General features: G+C 37.2%; 1 protein-coding gene across 2 annotated transcripts in view; it reads left to right on the forward strand.

Annotated features, from left to right (window-relative positions):
• Positions 1-22,156, forward strand: part of LOC140234609 (CCR4-NOT transcription complex subunit 7-like) — a 28,257-nt gene extending 6,101 nt beyond the window's left edge. For both annotated transcript variants that reach the window (XM_072314636.1, XM_072314637.1), the window contains exons 2-7: positions 5,085-5,341; positions 10,803-10,996; positions 12,764-12,925; positions 14,376-14,553; positions 15,483-15,560; positions 21,281-22,156. In XM_072314636.1, the coding sequence (XP_072170737.1) occupies positions 5,231-5,341; positions 10,803-10,996; positions 12,764-12,925; positions 14,376-14,553; positions 15,483-15,560; positions 21,281-21,412 (855 nt within the window). In that variant the 5' untranslated portion in view covers positions 5,085-5,230 and the 3' untranslated portion in view covers positions 21,413-22,156. The remainder of the gene's footprint in view (positions 1-5,084; positions 5,342-10,802; positions 10,997-12,763; positions 12,926-14,375; positions 14,554-15,482; positions 15,561-21,280) is intronic.
• Positions 22,157-23,605: the final 1,449 nt, after the last annotated feature.

Raw genomic sequence — 23,605 nt, forward strand, 5'->3', positions numbered from 1 at the left:
ATCGAGTCATTCTGACATTAGTAAAATTATAAGGGTAAAAAAGGCGAATACTCCACTTTTCGCGGACTACGGTTTCACTCAGATGCAAGTATTCTTTGTTGTAGAATATTTAGAGTGAGTTTGTGCATGTTTGGAAATCATATAAGGTGGTGTGAAAGTACACTAGTGCTTCTTTTCTATTTAATTTACTGTTAGGTCATTCAGTCGAAAAACAACAAATTTTCAGTGAGCATTCCTTTTTTTGACCTTCATATGTTAAGTAGTACGACATCTAGGTGTCCATCCAGCATTGCATACGTTATGCCAATATTTTTCATATTGGCAAAAATTCTATTAGGAGCAAAGTTTTCTCTCATCATGCTGTTCTAAAAGATCGTACAGTAGACCTCGCCTAAGTCGACATCGCATAAGTCGACAACTCGCTTAAGTCGACACAATAAAAAAGTCCTGATTTTTGCCTTTGTTATTCCTTGAAAATTTCCTCGTCTTAGTCGACATTTATAAGTCGACAACTCGCGTAAGTCGACCTGATTTTTCAGTGCCAACTGAGCTGAAATATGTGTTAATTCCCTCATCTAAGTCGACATAATTTTTCACTCAAAATCTTATCGCCGTTCTCTGAAAAAGAATTGTTTCCCGCTCCGATTCGCTGCATTTCTACTCGGTAATTCGCTAGTGTACGGCGCGGTAGCGTTCGCGCCATGCGTCCATTGTCTTGTATGCCAGAATATAGAAAGGGCATACACTCATTTACACTGGAGTATTACATGTAGTACCCAAGGCAGTTCACTTTACCCCTTTTCTCCCTCTCGTTTTTCTCAAAACTCAAAAATTTTGTACACTTAACTATGTCCCAGTAGGTATTCATTATCCGAACATGAAATATTTTTGTAAATCCGAATATTCTGACGTTGATTATTCCAAAGCGGTATTAAAACCTGGGGCCTTTCTAGAAAATTTATTACAGTGCAACTAATAATGCAACTGAAAAAAAAAAAATCAAATGCAGGTGTATCAAATCACACGCAACTTTTGCATTTAAATGCAAGTGTGTTGCTGAAAAGACTTGCGTCTGATAATCATATGAAACTAGAAAATAATTGTACGAACCTGAAACTCAGTTGTGTTTAAACGCAACTCTAAAAATCCAATGCAAGTCCATCAAATCACACGCAGCGATGTATTTAAACGCAAGAACGTTGCAGAGAAGACTTGCGGTTTTGTACGAAACTAGAAACTGCGTTTTAAAAAACATCTCCGTGCATCTACGGAAGTGCGTTATTGTTGAAAAGACTTGCATTACTTTTTTATTTCGTAAGCAAAATTAGAAATTAAACGCTACTCTGAAAATCCAATGCAAGTCCATCAAATCACACGGAGCGATGTATTTAAACGCAAGAGCGTTGCAGAGAAGACTTGCGGTTTTGTACGAAACTAGAAACTGCGTTTTAAAAAACATCTCCGCGCATCTACGGAAGTGCGTTATTGTTGAAAAGACTTGCATTACTTTTTTATTTCGTAAGCAAAATTAGAAATTAAACGCAACTCTGAAAACCCAATGCAAGTCCATCAAATCACACGAAAAGCTGAAAGACGTGCGTTTGATAATCATACGAAACTAGAAAGTTGTAGGGAACTTTTTTAACTCAATTACGTTTAAACGCAGGTCTAAAAATCAAATGCAAGTCCATCAAATCACACGTAACGCTGTATTTAAATGCAAGAGCGGTGCAGAGAAGACTTGCGGTTTTTGTACGAAACTATCAGAAACTGCGTTTAAACGCATTTCTAAACATCTACGGAAGTGTGTTATTGTTTAAAAGACTTGCATTATTTTTCATTTCGTAAGCAAAATCAAAAATTAAACGCAATTCTGAAAATCAAATACAAGTCCATCAAATCACACGGAACGCTGAAAAGACTTGCGTTTTGATAATCATACGAAACTAGAAAATTATAGGAAACTTAAACTCAATTTCGTTTAAACCCAACTGTAAAAATCAAATGCAAGTCCATCAAATCACACGGAACGCTGAAAAGACTTGCGTTTGATAATCATACGAAACTAGAAAATTTTAGGGAACTTTTTTAAACTCAATTGCGTTTAAACGCAACTCTAAAAATCAAATTCAAGTCCATCAAATCACACATAACCCTGTATTTAAACGCAAGAGCGTTGCAGAAAAGACTTGAGGTTTTTGTACAAAACTATAAGAAACTGCGTTTAAACGCATCTCTAAACATCTACGGAAGTGTGTTATTGTTTAAAAGACTTGCATTATTTCTCATTTCGTAAGCAAAATCAAAAATTAAAACGCAATTCTGAAAATCAAATACAAGTCCATCAAATCACACGGAACGCTGAAAAGACTTGCGTTTGATAATCATACGAAACTAGAAAATTATAGGAAACTTGAACTCAATTGCGTTTAAACCCAACTGTAAAAATCAAATGCAAGTCCATCAAATCACACGGAACGCTGAAAAGACTTGCGTTTGATAATCATACGAAACTAGAAAATTTTAGGGAACTTTTTTAAACTCAATTGCGTTTAAACGCAACTCTAAAAATCAAATTCAAGTCCATCAAATCACACATAACCCTGTATTTAAACGCAAGAGCGTTGCAGAAAAGACTTGAGGTTTTTGTACGAAACTATAAGAAACTACGTTTAAACGCATCTCTAAACCTTGTACCTTGTACACCTTGTACCTTGTACCTTGTAGTTGTTATCCCCGAAGACCTCCGCTAGGAAGGGTAACTCAGGGCTGACGAGAGTGGTAGCACAAGTTTCTTTTATTTTATGAAAAATTTTGACTTTTTTAGTTTGGTTTTGAAGACTTCTGTACTCTTGGATAATATTATTTCTTTTGGGAGGTTGTTCCAAAGGGAAATTACATCTGGGAAGAATGAGTGTGCTAGCTGGCTTGTGGAGATGAAGGTCGATACGGGGTCATACTGCTTGTCGTGTGTCCGCCGTAGCCTGGTTACTTTCTTTGAGGCGTATTTGTGGAGATCTAGGTCAAGTTCACCATGGATGAGCTTGTAAAAGCTGATGAGGCGTAGATGTTGTCTTCTGTCCTCCAGGGGGATCCAGCTGAGTGTGGTCATCATGTTAGTGACACTAGACTCTCTGGAGTAGGTTCCGGTTATGAAACGGGCTGCACGCCTCTGAACCATTTCAAGTGATTTGGTGTTCTTGGCGGTGCCGGGGTGCCATGCTATGGATGCGTACTCAAGATGAGGTCTTACTAAGGTGTGATAAAGTCGTTCTTTAACTGCTTTGGAGCAGTGATGGAAATTCCTTCTTATGAAGTTTAAAGCCCTTGTACCCTTATTGACAGAGTGTTGGGTCTGTTTATCCCATTTCATTTTAAACATCTACGGAAGTGTGTTATTGTTTAAAAGACTTGCATTATTTTTCATTTCGTAAGCAAAATCAAAAATTAAACGCAATTCTGAAAATCAAATACAAGTCCATCAAATCACACGTAACGTTGAAAAGACTTGCGTTTGATAATCATACGAAACTAGAAAATTATAGGAAACTTAAACTCAATTGCGTTTAAACCCAACTGTAAAAATCAAATGCAAGTCCATCAAATCACACATAACCCTGTATTTAAACGCAAGAGCGTTGCACAAAAGACTTGAGGTTTTTGTACGAAACTATAAGAAACTCCGTTTAAACGCATCTCTAAACATCTACGGAAGTGTGTTATTGTTTAAAAGACTTGCATTATTTTTCATTTCGTAAGCAAAATAAAAAATTAAACGCAATTCTGAAAATCAAATACAAGTCCATCAAATCACATGGAACGCTGAAAAGACTTGCGTTTGATAATCATACGAAACTAGAAAATTGTATGAAATTTAAACTCAATTGCGTTTAAACGCAACTCTAAAAATCAAATGCAAGTCCGTCAAATCACAAGCAACGCTGTATTTAAAAAGCAAGAGCGTTGCAGAAAAGACTTGCGGGTTTTGTCCGAAACTAGAAACTGCGTTTAAACGCATAAAAATTTACAGAAGTGCGTTATGGTTGAAAAGGCTCGCATTATTTTTTATTTCGTAACGGAACTTTCGCCGTGACCGAACTTAGTCTGCACTTGCAGGGAAAAGACATCGCAACATTCACACGTTTCAAACTGCCGAAACGCATGCTGCTTCACAAAATGTCAATGAAAAAATGACAACGAATTATTGTTAAAGTTCGCTATGCCGAAGGTTTCAATCTCAGTCCAAAGTTAAATCAGTCCGACAATGGAAAGAGGTTTGTTTTTACGAGGGTTATAGTTGTCCGAAAGATGTCGTTTTCAAACAGACTTTTCTTCTTCTTTTTATTTCAGACGGGCCCGTGCCGTACAGAGCGGTAATGTTGCGAATCGGAGCGCGAGAACAATTCATTTTCAGAGCATGGCAATACAAATCCAAACAGAACAAATATGGCAACTTAGGGAAGGAAAATCACACATATTTCAACTCAGTCGGCACTGAAAAATTATCTCGACAGAATCATGCGAAATCACATGCATATCTTCGCAGCAACGCACTTGAATTTAAATCGCAAAGTTTAATGCAATTTTGGGGAATTTGCGTTTGATATTTCAAATCAAGTTTAAAACGTAAAGTGTCTAGAAACGGGCCTAGGTTTCCGATCCCGCTCGCTCAAAATCTCTATAGAGATTTGGGAATTGTGCGTTGTCGTTACTAACCCGCGCGAGATTTGTGCATGAACTAAAACATTATTGTTGCTGATGTCAGTAGGCATGTTTTGGCGGCAAAAGGAGTAAGATTTGGGTAGCGATCCGCATCGTGATCCAAATCTTACTCTGTACAGGGGAAATTAGTTTTCATTTATAAGTCGACAAAATGTCAACTTACGCGTAAGTCGACATTCGCGTAAGTCGACGTGTTTTGCTCAGTCCCAATTATGTCGACTTACGCGAGGTTGACTGTACTACAGTATTGGGGGTAATGCACGCTGAAAACAGGAACTAAAGTTACATCCCTGAAATGTACCCTTTTACAGTGGAAATGCCCATTTTTAACTTGTGATTGTCACAATATGTCATACATGTAGGTTGAACTCAAAAGACTGGCGACATTGCATGGAGAAAATGCTTTAGCAGGAAGTTCAAGGAGAAAAAAAACAAAACAAAACAAGAACCAGTGGATCTTCTGTGGCAACTTTAGACAAAGGAAAAGGAGAAAAGTGGAGTCATCGTAATGCCAACGCAGACAAATGAACCCTCTATTGTGGATGTTTGGACAAACAACTTAGAGGATGTCTTCAAGAAGATCAGAGTCATCACCCAGAAATACAAATACGTAGCTATGGTAAGAAACTCTGTTATTCTAGAAGAGAGAGTATGATTTTCCTACAACTGTATTTTTTCAGTCAAATTTTAGGCTATCGTCCTATTTACCCCACTTCTTTTTATTGTTCCATGATGTCTTGTATCATTTTTTTAGTTTTTCCTAGATGACACTTTGATTTTAATTATTTAGTATGATTTTAATTATTTAATATGTTGTATATTTTGCATAATTTGATAATACAGTCTTTCATGCCAAAGGTGTCTGTGTGTGTGAGGGTGAGGAGGCATATTGAATATTACAGTGGTATTCTATGAAGCTGATATTCTTACCCAGACATCAAGTTTTTTTTATTTTTTTTAATTTATTTATTCATCATATTTTTTTAGCACTATAGATCTTTACACACATACATTGTACAGGTCAAGGAGGGACATAATGGGCTGGATGCATAAACGCTAGCAATTGCTTGTGCTAGCCTTTTACTTGAATCCGTATGCATAAAAACAAGCAGTTGCTTGCAGCAGGAGCTTTTGCTAGCAAACACAAGCAATCGCTTGCTGCCCGCAAGCAATTGCTTAGAGACCAAGCATTTACTTAAACATGTATGCATAAAACATGCCTTTTGCTTGTTCTTGCTAACAATTTCTTAAGATTTTGCAAGCTCTGTAAAATGAGCTTGAGCTTTTGCTTAACTGGGATGTTCTCCTTTAAGTATCATTTTCATATTCATAAAAGAAAGACTACAATTGTGCAGGAGTGGTATAAATCTACAAGTCAATTATTCCTAAGTAGTGTAAGAAACTTTTCCGTTTGAACAACGGGAATGTCCAGTGGTTAGCTTGCAAAATGTGATGTAAAACAGGTATGATGTCTGACTTCGGTGGAGAGCAAGGAGACCTCTGTCCACTTGCGATCTGAGAGATCAGGAAGTGATGGGAATCAGCCAGTACATTTGTGTGTATAGATGTGTGTGCATTTATGAGTGTCATTTCATAGCTCTTCTGCTATGTCAGGAAATGTTTCTGCACACACATGCCCTTTCAAATATATGCTGTCACACTCGCCTTTGTTCTTGTGTTCGCACAGGCGTGACGTCCTTTTTGTTGAAAACGCAAGCAATTGCTTGTGCGGGACAAGCAAAAGGTACATAAGTGCAAGCAAAGGATTACATGACATGCATATGGATTTAAGGACGTTCCTCAGTTAAAGGACAAGTTCACCTTCATAAACATAAGGATTGAGAAAATGTAGCAATATTTGTAGAACACATCATTGAAAGTTTGAGGAAAATCAGACAATCCGTTCAAAAGTTATGAATTTTTGAAGTTTTTGTGCAGTAACCGCTGGATGATAAGACTACTGCAGCGTACGATGTCACATGCGTCACTACAACAATATAAGGGAAATATAAAGAGAATTTCACAAAATTTCATCTTTTGAAAAAAGTACACATTCCCTTGACTCGTTACCGACATATGTTATGGGTAATATACATTCCCCCTACCTTTAGAAAGAGGCAAACCAAATGCTCTTTTCTTATGCGAAAAAAATGGAAATATGTTCAATTTTCTTTACCTTTTCTTTATACTGTTGTACTCATATGACATCACAAGCTGTAGTAGTCTCCTCGTCCAGCAGTTCCAACTCAAAGATTTTAAAAATTCATAACTTTTGCATAAATTGTCCAATTTTCCTCAAACTTTCACTGATGTGTTCTACTAATATTGCTGCATTCTCTCAATCCTTATGTTTATGAAGGTGAACTTGTCCTTTAAAGTGAAGTCCATGTCATTTTCTTCAAACTTTCCATACCGTAACTTTGACCCATCTGAAGCCCGAATATTGTAAATAAAACCATCTAGTTCATGTGCTCGTTTTTCTTCTACGGGACTTTGAAGACTATGACTAATCTGCCGTCCTGTACCAAAATGATAGCGTTACAGGATTAACACCATGATTGGCAGCAAAATCTGCAATGACAAACTTAAATCCCCATAATTCTTTCAAAATCCGTGTTATTCTCTCCAAATTTGCAAGAATTGCAGAAAAGGGTATTCAAAACGAGGAAAAGGTTCTAAAGTTCGGGTTTACACTCTCATTCTTGAACAAGCAGCGCCCTCACGCGGCAGAAAGCACAGAAATCTCTCAAATCCTTCTCGACGTTTTCTGTTAGGGGTGAGCTAAAGGACAAGGTTCATAAAACTTATGCTGTACATTCAAAACCCATGTCATTTTCACGAAACTTGACCAAATTGTAGAAGAAGGCGTACTAATTCCAGAAAAACAATAAAAAGTGGGGGTTCATGTACTCGTTTTTGTGCTAGCAGCGCCCAGATGCGACATATATCATCGTAAGCCCCCAAAATCTGATCAGGAACCTATGCAGGGATGCCCTGACAGGATGGGTTCATAGAACTTATGCTGTACATTCAAAACCCATGTCAATTTCACGAAACTTGACCAAATTGTAGAAGAAGGCTTACTAATTCCAGAAAAACAATAAAAAGTGGGGGTTCATGTACTCGTTTTTGTGCTAGCAGTGCCCCCATGCGACATATATCATCATAAGCTCCAAAATCTGGTCAGGAACCTATGCAGGGATGCCCTGACGGGGTTGGTTCATAAACCTTATGCTGTACATGTACATGCAAAACCCGTGTCAATTTAACAAAACTTGACCAAATTGTAGAAGAAGTCTTACTAATTCCAGAAAAACAATAAAAAGTGGGGGTTCATGTGCTCGTTTTTGTGCTAGCAGCGCCCCCATACGACATGTATCATCGTAAGCCCCCAAAATCTGGTCAGGAACCTATGTAGGGATGCCCTGAGAGGGTGGGTTCATAAATCTTATGCTGTACGTTCAAAATCCATGTCATTTTCACGAAAATTGACCAAATTGTAGAAGAAGTCTTACTAATTCTAGAAAAACAATAAAAAGTGGGGGTTCATATGCTCGTTTTTGTGCTGGCAGCACCCCCATATGATAGAAATCATCCTAGGACCCCCAAATCTGGTTATAAACATATTGTGGGTGCCCTGATTAGATGGGGTTCATGAATGTCATGCTGTACATTCTAAACCCATCTCATTTTTACGAAACTTTATCATATTGTAGAAGAAGGGTTACTTTTATGCAGAACAATTGTAAAAATGGGGGGTTCATGTGCTAGCAGAACCTCCTTGCGACAGAAATCATCGTAAGACCCCCAAATCTGGTCAGGAACCAATGCAGGGATGTACCTTGCTAGGATGCATGAATCTCATGCGGTTCACTCAAAACCCCATATTCTTTTCTTCTTTTTTTTTTTCAAAAAAATCCCACAAAAACATGTCACAATTGCAGTGATATGGTGGAAAAATATTCAGAAAGGAAGGTCCGTGTGCGTTTTTGTTATTATTTCCCTCACACAGCCATAATGATTGTGGACGCAAGCGTGGAAAACTCCACATTGACATGCTTGTTTGTTTGTTTTACTCACTTGCTGTAACTATGTGCAGAAAGTGATAATGGAGGAAGAAGAATAGATATAAGGAAATGGGAGTTTTGGCATTAGTCTGATGGTCCTCCAAAGGCAAAACAAATCTTGATATAATGACGTTGATTGTATATTGCATGTGTGGGTTGTTGCAGTGCGTGTTGTGAACTATGGATACATGTATGTACCTTGAGTACCCCCCCTCCTCCGAAAAAAGGAATTATAATTCTTTGATTCTCCTTTTGTTACACCAGATTTGGTATTCAAAAATCAATATCTGAATGGTGAAAGTGATAAATACATGCTTGGTAGTACTTTCGTGACCTTGTATTTTGTAACCAAAAAAAAAAAACCAAAAAAAAAAAACCCAACAAACAAACAGTATTTTGTATTAGTAATGACAAGTTTAGATCTATTTCAGATTTTAACAGAGATACTCAGATTGTTTTAGTTGTTAGACCTAAAGATGAAATGTGTGTCATATGATTGTTTTGCTGTCGTTATTGTTTTGAACACCTCTAGTCTAGTATGTAGACTAGTATTTCCCGACTAGGGCCTATAGGCCCTAGGTACCTTAGCACACAATTTGACCACGTTGATGAACAGATAATGAACTGCATGTCACAAAACAGATCTATGGATAGAAAATGGAAACAGCTCAGTTCCACTTCCAAGCTTCCCGATTCCGTCAATCAGTGTTGTGCTACCACGACCATGTACAAATTGTATATGCAGCTAGGACCGCTTAACTTTACGTAGTACGTACAGATTGTAACGCGTACAGTCGGCACGTGAACCGTCACTGCCAACCTGCGCAGCTAGGATGCGCACAAACACAACTGAGGAACGTCCTTAAGCAATTGCTTTCAAGAGCTAGACCTTTTGCTAGACGAGCTTGTGCTTTTGCGTGAAGCAATTGCTTGTTTTATGCATTCAGCCCAGTGGGCAAACACTCTGGTCAGATTATATTGTATACCGGTATGCATTGAGCAGGAATCAAACCACTGGACCCATAAGAGTCTACAACCTACATGTACCATCCACATTATACAACAATGCTACCATTTAGAGAGATACTGTTGCCGTTGCTGAAATTAGTAAGATGCATAATTTCATCTGAACAGTCTGTCATGTAATGACATGGAGTTAGTTCTGATGATATAGGGCTTATTGTAGAAAACAACAAAACTTTTGTCACATCAGAGAGGTATACAGGTGGAAACTTTACATTGTTTACCCGGTATTTTATGTTTGGGGGATGACTTTTTCCTCAAGACATATTCAAGTTTCAATCTGCTGCCATAAAAAAAGTACCTACATGATACTTATACCTGTATATTTTCCCCCAATTCTTTACCAATGTATGTATTGGGATAGGTTACCCATAATGTAAGTTAAGATCCCATAAGGATAATTGTTGAGGAAATGATTGACTGATGGCTTTCATTTGAGCAAGTGTTTGTACTTTGGGTTTTCTGTGCACACTGTTCCTATGATTATTCATGTTTACAAACATATTCCTCTCTTCTACACTTTACTGGTTACATCTACATGTAGGCCTTTGTGTATGCACATGTAGTATTTATGAAAACTGATATTATTTGAGATTATATTCTGTACTAACAAGATTAATGTTTCTATCCTCTTACTTTGTGTTGTTTTTAGTGAATTAAATTAGTGGAAATCCAGTGAGCTGCTTGACAATCATCTGCAATAGTGATGGGTATGTCCATATGTCCATAGTCTACAAAGTTTGCCCTAAAATGATCATTTTGACAAAAATTCTAATAGATTGCTGTTTAAAGTGATTTTGGGACAAACTGTCTCTCACTGAAGTGCTCTAAATGATCATATTATATGGGGGGGGGGGATGGTAAATGCACAAAGGAAACAGAAAATAACTGGACATCCCTTTTAAAAAGGGCCCCTTTAATTGTGGAAATGTACCTTAATACAGCAGAGGAGAGATGTTGGCTATAATGTAATTTGTGATTGAAATGCAGGACACAGAATTCCCTGGTGTGGTAGCTAGGCCACTGGGTGAGTTTCGCACCAACTCAGAGTACCAATACCAACTTCACCGCTGCAATGTGGACCTGTTGAAAATCATCCAGCTGGGAATCACATTCTGTGATGAACAAGGCAACTTTCCAAAGGGAGGATCTACATTTCAGTTCAACTTCAGATTCAATCTCAGGTCTGTGCTTATGTGCAATGTTGCTTAAAATCTGTTCTGTTATAAGGGCAGAGGCTGATACAGTTCCTTGAATGTAGATGGAACTTTCTTCCTTCTCAACGTCGCTGGAACCTAAGTGTGAAGTTGAAGTGAAAGTACTGTCTTTAGAAGCCACCAAAATATTAGTGAGTTTCCAATTCACTTTACAGTGGGAACATATCAACTGTGAGAAATAATTCAGAGTAAATTTGATGAGTGTTTCCTATATTTAAAAAAAAAAAAAATTATTTCATTCTTTTTTCATAGCATATATGCTGGTCTGGGGCATTATGATGTTCTGTTACCAGTGTACAAATATTCAGAAAAAAACAACCCAAAACTAAAACTGAAACGAAAAAAATAAAAGAAAGAAAGAAAGAAAAAGAAGAAGAAGAAGAAGAAGAAGAAGAAGAAGAAGAAAACCACCGTTGTCATGCAGTATGCACCAGTCTTCTAGACCCCGTTTACAGTGCTGGGCCGGGCTCGGCCGCGGCTCGGCCTCGGCCGAGCCTCACAATTTTGTCCGTTTACACTGCTGGGCTCGGCCGCGCTTTTAATTCAAACCTTTCAATATTTTGTCGTAGTGGCGCTCTGCTTGTAAACAAACACAATTTGGTATAGCCTGGCTTTCAGACCCTTTGCCAACTGGATTCCGTGGCGAGGAAGTCGCCGTTCGGGCAAAGGCCTTTGCCGAAGGAAAAATCCTTTGCAGGACAAAACCACCTTAAACTATACTAGTTTTCGACATTGAGGGGGTTAATATCGTGAATAGCGAAATAGTACGGACAGAGGGTCTGGAAGCCAGACTAAAATTGGCCGCGCATTTGGCCCAGTTTGCGTTTACACCAAGAAGAGGCCGAGACCACCTCAAAAGCGTGGCCAAATGCGCGGCCAATTTTGGCCTCGCATTTTGCCTTTTGCTTGTTTACACTGAAATGAAGGAGGGCTCAGCCGCGGCTCAGCCGTGGCCGAGCCTCGCACTGTAAACGGGGTCTTAGTGAAGGACGAAATCCATGCTTAAGTCACAGTGGAGATCTCTCTTGTTGCCAGTGAATGCAACACTTTTGACCAACTGTCATGTGTCATGCCATATAAGCTATGCTCTAACATCATAAACATGACAGTGTAGTGACATTTTCGTGTTATGACAATTTTTGTATTGCTGAGAGTGTACTCATTTGGATTTTGATGGAATATGGTATACTGGGTACCATACAAAGTAAGTGTTAGTGAAGGTGACCATTAGGACAATATGCAACTGTTTGTTTTCTCTATCAAATATTATATTTTGAAATATAGCACATGATTGGAAAAAGTACAACAACGTGGTAACTTTTGTCAAATTCTACCCTAGCCAATTGGGTAATAACCCTAACATTACCCCTACAACCTTTCTGTATTAATGCTCTTGCAGTAATATTCTTTTGATACACTCAACACACAAGCACAATACTTTAAACAGAATGACATACCGCTCACCAATTTTGTGCATGGATTTTAACAGCCCCTTTGGTGCATGAATGGGTATGTTGTTATGGCAACCTACCAGAAGAATGTTTTTCGTGTTGTTCTCTCCTAAGATGGTACCCCTTGTTCTCTTCGGCAGTGTAATTGCACAAAGTGAGGAATTTGTTGTTTTTTTGTCTTGTCTATTCTAGTGCAAAAATGAGTGCCAAACCACTTTGTGTTTTGTTAGGTTGGTCTGTTTTTAATCTAAGTCCTCTTGTGAAATGATATGATTTGTTCCAGTGAAGACATGTATGCCAAAGACTCCATTGAGCTTCTCTCAGGGTCTGGCATCCAGTTCAAGAAGCATGAGGATGAAGGCATTGAGGTGGATCAGTTTGCTGAGCTGCTCATGACATCGGGTGTGGTCTTGAATGAGAATGTCAAGTGGGTCACATTTCACAGGTAAGGTGGTCACAAGATTTCTTATCCAGTGACTGCTATAAAGAATATTTTGGCAGGAACTATTGGTGGAAACATACAATGTACATGCAGTGCATCCAGTAACCTCATGTAAAATGATACTTCGAACTAAACTGTGTAATTAAATGTCTAAAAGCTAAAAGGGCACAAAATATGGCTTTAGCATAGCTTGCCCAGAATGAATCTGAGGAATAATGGCACCACATCTTGAGCGTCAAGGCAAGGTGTACGTACTGTTGATTATGCAATATGATTTGAGGCTCTTTTCTGAAATGCTTATACATCCTAAAAGTGTGTCTTAAGCATATACGTTGGGGGGGGGGGGAGGGGAGAGATGGGGTTTGTGAAAAAAAATGCATATATATATGTATATATGTATTTGTTATTGCTGTTAAATGTGCATTGTCTGTCCATCCACATCCCACCAGGAATTGAGCAATAACACCTCATGACTTTTTTCATGACGTCAATACACTGATTAGATTTTTAGCACACTTTTTTATGGTCAAAGGTCACTAAAATCTCCTTTCAAAATATTATATTTAGCCGTGTTGCCATATATTAATGTCCAGAGGTAATTAGATTTTGTATGGAAGGTTGAAATGAATAGAAAATTAGTTGCCGAACATGACAATTGTCATATCTCAAAGATCCCCCCCCCAAAAAAAAAAATAAATAAATAAAAAAATTAACAAAATGCTTGAATGGCATTGGTCACGTACATGCATCCTGAATATGGTCTTAAAAGTATTTTTCTGTACAGCCCCTGCATGGGGAAAGTATGTTCTGTCAGCAATACACAAGGAAAAAAACACAGACAAAAAAAAAAAAAAATGAGAGAATTGTATGCTCATGGCAAATGGAAGATGAGCTTGTTTGATACATCACAGAGTCATCAATTTCTCTATTGTCATACCTTCACAATTTTACAGTAATCAAATTTCAAACTATCAGTATCCTTTTCCTCTCATTTTCTGGTTCAATTAAGAAAAAAATAGGGTGGACTTACCCCTTAAATCCATTGGCACATTTGTATAATGGATAGGAGTAAATGTTAAAATATAATTTCTGTGCAGCGAGGATTAAAGGGACATCCCTGGTTAGTAGTCAAGATATATGAGCTTCATCCAAACGTAAATAAAAGGTCAAATACTTGCAGACTTACTGATTATGTGTGGAATTGCTTGCAGATGATAGAATTTTTGAAAAAAAGATGTATTGCATCTACAATATGTGTTATTCTAAAGGGTTATGTGTGTGCCTCTCTTTTTACAAGTAATTTTCCCTTTGTAACCCAGGAACTTTCAAGAATGTAATTTTGTCTAGATATGCAATGAAACACTGCTAGGAAGAGCTTATTTATATAACTCGTGATATACTAGTAACCGAGAGAGATAATGCTTCATTTCTTTTATCTCTATGACCTGAGCAGTAGCTATGACTTTGCCTACCTGATCAAAGCTATGACCGCCACCAATCTTCCATCGGAGGAATCAGAGTTCTTTGAGTTGCTTCGCATCTTTTTCCCTTGCATCTATGATGTGAAATATCTGATGAAGAGCTGTAAGGACCTGAAGGGAGGTCTACAAGAAGTAGCAGACATGCTCCAGGTGGGTCACTGCTTCCAGTCTCACTTATCATGAGCATTATTCTCATGGAGAATCAGTAAATGGAAAAAGTCTCAGTAATATCCTGTCAAGGACAAGCTTATTTTGCTATAACACACATTTCCCATAGACTCCTGCCAGAATATAGCAGGACTAGTCTTCAATGGGATATGCATCTATACCAAGAAAGTACATGTAATGTATTAAATCCTGGGGGTTTTACTCTGTTTTTACAACTTATTAGAACACAAATATTCAACTTCAGACAAAATGTAATATTCTTTGCCGATATTTGGCATGTCATGTTTGGGTATTACTAGCAGCAAAACAAGCCATTCATGCAGCACTGACATGTAAATTACATGCATCAATTTTTTGCTTGGCTGGTTTCAACTTTTCCTAATTAGAAGATTACATTGTACCAAGTAATCCATGTTTTGAATAGTCTGAGGTTCAAGGGGTGTTGTAGACTGATAACGCTAATTGTGAACTGGTTTCTATTAGAATGAGCTATGGATGGTCCTAACTTTTGCGAGATTCTTTTGTTGTTTTAAACTCTCTCTTAAGAGGGAAATCCTCGTACTTTTTTTAGATCAAAAAAGTTATTAGTTTTAATCTCAGGAAAACGATGATGATAATGAATTTGAACGTGTGATGACATGATGCCTAAAGCTATTCCAAGCCTCCTTGCCAAAGTGCAATATTATACTCTACAGACAAATGTTTCAGCCTCAGACTAATCGATCCCATTGCAAATGATAACACAGGCATTCAGTATTCATATTCAAAATAAAACATCCTTTCTTTTTTTTCCTTTGGTCCATATTCTAACTTTGATGATTAAAACCAAGCATAAATTGTGTGAATGATCAGAATATCACTCTGCAGGTAAATGATGTCAAGATTTGACGTTGTCTATCTCTTCACATTAGATCCAGCGGATAGGACCCCAACACCAAGCAGGAAGTGATAGCCTCCTCACTGTCCAGACATTCCTTAAAATGAGAGAGGTAAATACCTTCATACCTTTATTAGGTTACAATCATGAAACCTAGAGAGTACCAATGAAAAATGATCTAGCAGGAAAGGAAACTAGGTATATGATCACATACAATGTATATATATATTTTTTTTTATGGTTATAGCTCCAGATATTCATTTCCTGTCACGTCACTGCTGTAAATCAAAATACTCACTGATGCTCAAGAAACAGCACCACTCCGATGCTGGAACAAATATTCTGGTTCTGTACAACATTTAAAAAGTAGTTTGTGTTATTGCGCTTAGAAATGCCAGTATGAAGCGCCATATAATGCAATTACAGTCAACTTCGGATACCTCGACGTCGGATAAGCCGAATATCACTTAGGCAAAAAAAAAAAAATTGTTGCATTGGCGTAACCCGCCCGACCCTAAAAATTCCGCCGACCCCATGTTTTTTTATTATTTTTTTTGCTATCGATATCAAATATCTTGTTGATTGCGATCGTGATCGCACAAACCCGGAAGTGGAAACGGCTCTGGGGATATCGGATGTACGAGGGAGAGATCTAGCGCCTCGCATAAGCCTTCCTTGATCAGTACGTCATCTGTTTCCAACACGGACACGTACTCTAACAAGATTTATTCAGTGTATACGTAGCATTCAGACTGCGATGTATTGTGCACAGTTTTGCCATAGGTTTCTTGTGTGGAGAACTTACGTGAATCTGTATATGTGGGACTGTAATAGAGATCGCCGTGTGCGATGAAAAGATCGTACATATGGGTCAATTTGCATCTATCTTATCTAAGTCAAAATAGTAAAATATGAAGTGAAAACATTCAGGATAGGGATTTCAACATCTTTAAATTCTGTGAAGGGGTATAATTCCAGTAATATCGGCCTCATAAATGATTTGTAGAATAGATGAACACAGCACATTCGGTGCAGCAGTTGTAACTGTTTACTGAGCTGAGCACGAGTTTTACACGTAAAATGCAGGTAGCAAAAAAAATCCGCCCGACCGACCCTATTTGAAAATCTCATGTTACGCCAATGCAACAATTTTTTTTTTTTGGCCTTACCTCGGGGGCAAAATGAAAGTCCCGATTGTTCCTATGGAGTTTCCGTGTATTAAAATTCGCGTAGCTCGAAGACATAACTCGAAGTTCTGTTACCTCGAAGTGAAATCTACTGTCCCGATCTTAATTAACTTATTGTTTTTCCCAGCATGTAGCTTGAATCGAATTGCAACATCACTCAGCATTTCCGATTAAGCGCGCGTGGACAGCGAAGAAGACATGTCACAAATCTTTTCACACTCGACTGTAAATAGTGTATTCCCGACCAGAACAATCGCGCGCCCAAAGAAATACCCGGTACACGGCTGACGAGAAAAATCCCCAACACCTACCTACATACGTACACGGTATGCACATAGCACCCTTGCTAATGGAGTGCTTACGATAGCACAACGCTCTGCCCATCATCTTCTTTTCTTTAACCACTGTGTTTTATTTCTTGATCATGATAGTCATACCGCGCGCATAGATTTCTAAACCGTCGTGGCGCACCTGCGTAGGTGTTGGGTGTTGACAGTTATATCTTTGGCATTAATCACGGTCCACTGTCCAAACATCAATCTCCTGCGTAGTGCCTTTTCTTAACTTTTTTTTTTTGCCTTTCACGAAGTATGTTTCATTTATTCTTCCCCGAGAACGCAAGCACTGATTTTTTTTTTTTTTTCAGCAATGCGATTATGAAAATATTGTGGAATATGATGTGAAAGTATAGGCCAAGCATAATAAAGAATAGAATAGACAGGGCTCCACACTAACTTTTATCGGGCCACCAGTATCACTGATTTTTATTTTTTGGTGGTCAAATTTACTCGAAATTAAAATTAGAAAATCCAATCATCTTATTTTGTGTTTTAAGATTTAGCAAATAGTCGTATAGATTATTATAAAAGTTGATCCCTAAAAATTTAGGAGGTCAAAACTTACGTTTGAAATGAAAAAGTGGGAGCATTTGCCGACATCTGTTAGCATCCGATATTTGTTGTAGTATTGTAAAGAGCCGAAAGTTGCCGTTATTCATTTGTTATAAGCAATCATCCAACATTTATTAGTCTGTTAGCACCTTACGGAGCCGAATATTACCGTTAATCATTTTTAGATGTAAAAGCAAACAACCGACATTCATTTTAGCATCTTACGGAGCTGAATGCTATCCTTATCCATTTCCAAACGTGAAAGCAAACATCCGCTATTTGTTTCAGCATCTAACTGAGCGGATCAATACCGTTAATCATTTCCAAATGTAAAAGCAACAATCTGTCATTTATTTTTGCATTGTACGAAGCAGAATATTACAGTTATTCATTTCAAACATACGACATTTATTTTATCATCGTACGGAGCCGAATTTTACTGCTGTCCACTTCTGAAAGTGAAATGAATCATCTGACAATATTATTTCATCATCGTACGAAGCCGAATGTTACTGTTTTTTCATTTTTGAACGTCAAAGCTGACATCAGACGTTTATTTTACCATCAAACGTAGCTGAATATTACTGTTATTCATTTCGAAATGTAATAGCAAATATCCAATACTTTTTTAGCATCATGGGGCAGAATATTACTGCTATTCACTTTCAAACATGCCAAACGTAAAAGCAATCATTCGAGATGTGTTTTTGCATCTTCCGGAGCTGAATGTTATTGCCATTTACTTTCGATCGTAAAAGCAAACATCCAGCATTTATTTTATCATCGTAAGGAGTTGAATGTTATTGTTACTCATTTCCGAACGTCAAAGCAAACATCAAACATTAATTTTACCATTGAATGCAGCTGAATGTTACTGTTATTCATTTCGAAATTTAAAAGCAAACATCAGACAGTTATTTTGGCATCGTATGGAGCAGAATGTTACTGGAACTTCCGAACATAAAAGCGATCATCTGACATTTATTTCAGCATCTTCCGGAGCCGAATGTTATTGCTATTTCCTTTCGAAAGTAAAGGAAACACCCGACACTTATCTAACCATCGTACGGAGTTGAATATTGTTTTTCATTTCCGAACGTCAAAGCAAATACACTATTTGACATTTTCAGTGTCTTCCGGAGCCGAATGTTGTCCTTAATCATTTCCGAACGCAAAATCAAATATCTGACATTAGTTTTAGCACCATACGGAGCTGAGTCTTATCGTTTTTCATTTCCAAAAGTATGAGCAAACATCCGACATTTATTTTAGTATCCTACGGAGCTGATTGTTACCGCTGTTCATTTTCAAAAGTAAAGGCAAACATCCGACTTTTTTGGTGGCGCGATAGGGCCACCAAAATCTTCATTTCTGAAATTCTGATTTCAATTCCGATTTTCATTCAATTCATTCATATAAAATATCGATTCAATTCCAATTGACAAGCATGCGAACAATCGGTAGGCACTATAACAGATACCATGTTGAACATCGATAAACGTCGGATAAGTCGAAGAAAATTCGACGTACGTACGCGTGCCTCGAATTCGCGTACCTCGAATTTCACGTACCTCGAACCATTTTCTTCAGTCCCGACGAATTCGAGGTATCCGAAGTTAACTGTATTATTATTATTATTATTATCATTGTTTTATTATTATTATTATTATTATTATTATTATTATTATTGCAATGTCTATGGAATAATTTTTTTTTTTTTTTTTTTTTTTTTGCAGAAAGAAACAAATTATCCCCGACACCTAAAGATTATTTACTTTTGTTCAAAACATGTAACTTATGGGGGAATAAATGATGTTCGTTTTGGTTTTGTTTAACTTGTGGAATATTTTGTGAATCTAATAGAGTTTGATTATAAATAAATAAATGTGTGTGTATATATATATATATATATATATAAATAATATATGTATATATATATATATATATATACTAAGTGTTTCAAAAAACATTTCCCAATTTTGATCATTAATAGTTCAAAAACTATTCATCCGATAAAACTGTCATTGATATGAGTAATAGCTGGATAGTGTACAATTTGGTTGAAGGTAATTTGGACGTGAAAGCATAAATCAGTTTCATTAAATCTAAGATTGATTTTGAAGTAAGGTTTCAGATTTTGGTCAAATTTTAACCCTCTGTACAAAAATTGAACTTCGCACAGGAACCAATGATGTGTATGTGAGTGTGTGCTGACAATGGCCCTGAACAATGGACATGCCTGAACCACCTGTTGACTAGGCGTCAGTCTCGCGCTCCCTGGCACATGAATGTTTAATCAATAATTCATGTGGATTGCCCTGGGCACTGCTAGTCTGAATTCATGCACGGTAAAGTGCTTGCAAACACCACATTTCATTCCAGCTGGCAATCATTTTCAAATTTTGCTTCACATATCACTAAATTTGGGATATAAATAAGCATAAATGATCTTCAGTTCCTCATTTTAATACAACTGTCAACTAATTGAATAGTCTGATAAATTTTTCGCTTTTTCGATAAAAAGAGATCATTTTTGGTAAAGAGTTCAGCAGCATTTATCATTGGGGCGATATGTTTCACAGTAGATTTATTTAAGGCTCCATATACACAAGTGTATATATACTCTAATTGATTTTCTTTGCTTCCTGTCGCCACGTTTACGATAGAACAGAAGGAAGGCATTGTAATTTCGTTTTTCAGAAGTAGGGAGAGCACTGTCGCGACTCAACGACAGTATCGACAGGCGTTTGACTTTACACAGATACTGCCAGAGGCTGAATAAAGACTAGTTGTGATAGTGGAATTTCTCATGAATAAATAATGAAGCATTCAAACCCTGGCCATTGTTCAGGACCATTGTCAAGGTGTTAACCACACACTCCCATACACACCCATTGACCCCTGTGCAAAGTGAAATTTTGTACAGAGGGTTGAAAATAGAGCAAAGTCTGGAACCTAACTGTGAAATTAATCATGGATTTCATGAAATTGATTTATGCTTCCATATTTAAACCACCTTCAACCAAATTGTACACTATTCAGCTATCACTCATATCATTGACAGTGTTTATCTGATATATATTTTTTGAATTATTAAGAATCAAAAGTGGGAAATGTTTTTGAAACACCTAGTATATATATATATATATATATATATATATATATATATATATATATATATATATATATATATATTTATAAAAAATTGTTCTGCTTGGTTATCTCTGCAGGGACTGGTTGTAAATTTGTAATGTGACAGAAGTGGGTGTCAAGTCAGAAAATATGCACTGCACAGATCAAACATACCACTGTGACAGATATTTTGAGCACTGATACAGTTGTACTTGTCTATATGATATCCCTTTATAATGAACGTGTGAAATGATTGAATGGGCAAAAAACATGTCAGAGACATGTGAGAAGGGGCACTATATGAACATTTCTTTTCAGTATTCATACCTACACTGGCAAAATATATGGGACACTTCTTTAAGGTACTTATGATAAACACTCATTTGATATGTAACTGAAAGAGTGTATACTAACAATATTTTCTAAGTTTATGATAATTTCATTTGTGGGGAAGTTGAATACTGATTATGATTTTTTGTTTTATTTTATTTATTTATTTATTTTGTTTAAACATCAAGCGTTTTATGCCAGGACTGTTGTGGAAGGATTTTTTTTTTTCTGTTCATTTCTTCCTACTACCATGTTATTATTTCTTTCTTTCTTTCTTTTTTTTTTTTTGACAGTGCTATTTTGAAGATAACATTGATGATGACAAGTATTGCGGTCACCTCTATGGCTTGGGATCAGCATATATGCAGAATGGATCATCGTACAATGAAGAGAACAGTGCAGCTCCAACCACAACAGCAACATAGCACTCATATTCTCTCAGTTCTACCCTAATAGAGCTTTAATTTGGTAATGAGCACTTGTTCCCCATTTTCTCCTTCAACCTGGTGAAATTACATGAGCCATTCAGGGCGAGTTCATGGAAATGTGTGGCAGAATTGCAGAATTTTTTATCACTTTCATGAGTATGATATCTGAATCATGGGCTTCTACATACAGCATCGCTAAAGATTTGAAATGAAAGTGCCTCTGTTTTGGCATGGTTTTGACTTTGTCTGCAAGATTGGCCAATAACAACTGAGGACTAGTCTGCCCTATAATGTGAGACCCATTAGAGCATCAAGAATAATTCAACATGCATATTCATAGTGTGAGGATGGTGAGAAACTGAAAATCGTGTGGTCATATCTGATGATGCTCTTTGCAAATGTCAAATGCAGAAATATCGAGAAAATGTTAGCAGTAGCAAATTCAAAATGATCTGGTGGCTCCATCTTATCAAAGAGTGGCTGAATGTCAGAGAAGCTGTGAAAGGGACATGATACCGTGAGAGATCGCTGGTGAGGAAATAATCATTATTGGAAGAATGCATTCAAATCCTTCTGGAAATCATTGTGAATTAAAGTATCTGCGCAGTCACTGCTTGATGAGAAGACTACTAGAGTGTATGATGTCATGTGCGTACAACTATATAAAGAAAATAAAAGGAGAATTTCACAAAACTTCACTTTTTGGATAAAGTGCACATTTCTTTGACTTGTTTCTGACATATGTTAACCCTATTCTAACTGGGGGGGGGGGTCAAATTGACCCCCCCTGGACGTTTCGCGCCACGATTCCGCAACGCGCAAAGATTTTGCTGTGTCGTTTCATGACTTTTTTCATTGAAGTCTCCTGCATATTTTGAGACCAAATTTGCGACGTCCGGGTACACCGTTCTGAAGTTATGGAATGTTTTGCATATGCATGTCGACCCGAAAACCGCTCGAATTCATGATTTCGTGTGCAAATCCAATGCAAACTGTGTGTTTTTGTTTAATTGATATAAATTAGATTATTTCAACTTTTAACCATTGAAATAAATCAATTCTAATGTAGATAAGCTTGAAAAAGTGCCTCCAACAAATTTTGGCAAAAAAACAATAAAATACATAAGAAATTAAAACAATAAAAAACAAGAAAATGATTTTGATTGCACTATTTTTTTACAAGAAAATGGTTTGATGTGTCTTGAGGAACTCTGACACAAAAATTTAATAATCCTTCAGTCTTTTTGATGGAGTTATAGGTGAAAATATGATTTCATGCATTAATTTGCATAATTAATTTATTTAAAAAATATGAAATCAACATTTTTCTATTGTATGACCATGTAATCTTGTAGTTGACATCCGGCTCTATGTTCAGGCAAAATTTGCGGCGATCGCACGATCGGCGGCCGAGATCTGAAGGGGGGTCAAATTGACCCCCCCCCCCCAGTAAAAACTTGGTCTCAAATAGCCCAGTTAGAATAGGGTAATATTCCCCCTGCCTTCTGAACTTGAGAAGTCAAGTGTTCTTTTGTTATGTGAGAAAAGTGAAAATGTGTTGAATTTTCTTTAGTCTTTCTTTATACCATTGTACACATGTAACATCACAAGCTATAGTAGTCTTCTCATCCAGCCTTGAGCAAGCAGAAACTTCAAAAATTCATAACTTTTGAACGGATTGTCCGATTTTCCTCAAACTCTCCCTGATGTGTTCTACTAATATCGCTGCATTCACCCAACCCACATGTCTATGAAGGTGAACTTGTTCTTTAATCTTTACTGAACAGATATCAGCCTTAACCAGCCATGAGGAAATGAATAGGGAAATGTGACTCAGTTTCGTCCACAAGGCTGTACTTTAATTCTGATGGCTTGCTCTACTGTCTGGGCCAATATATTTGTCAAACATAAATACAGTACATGTATGCTCCTCAGGCCACGGCGTCAAAAGTGAAAAAAAGGGGAATAATGAATTGTGTACAGCTCTTTGCCATCAAGATTATAAACCAGTTACCAGAAGAGAATACCTGGTGTATTATCGTAAAATATTTTCTCACCTGTGTCTTTTGAAATGACTGAAGTTGACCAATTTATATATGACAAGGTAATGTTTTCATTTAGCAGTGTCTGTATGCATTTAGTAATTGGTAATTGAAGGAACACACAACAAACATTGTGTCTAGAATCTAC

The sequence above is a fragment of the Diadema setosum genome, chromosome 11 (genome assembly GCF_964275005.1).
Source record: "Diadema setosum chromosome 11, eeDiaSeto1, whole genome shotgun sequence".
Taxonomy (NCBI): domain Eukaryota; kingdom Metazoa; phylum Echinodermata; class Echinoidea; order Diadematoida; family Diadematidae; genus Diadema; species Diadema setosum.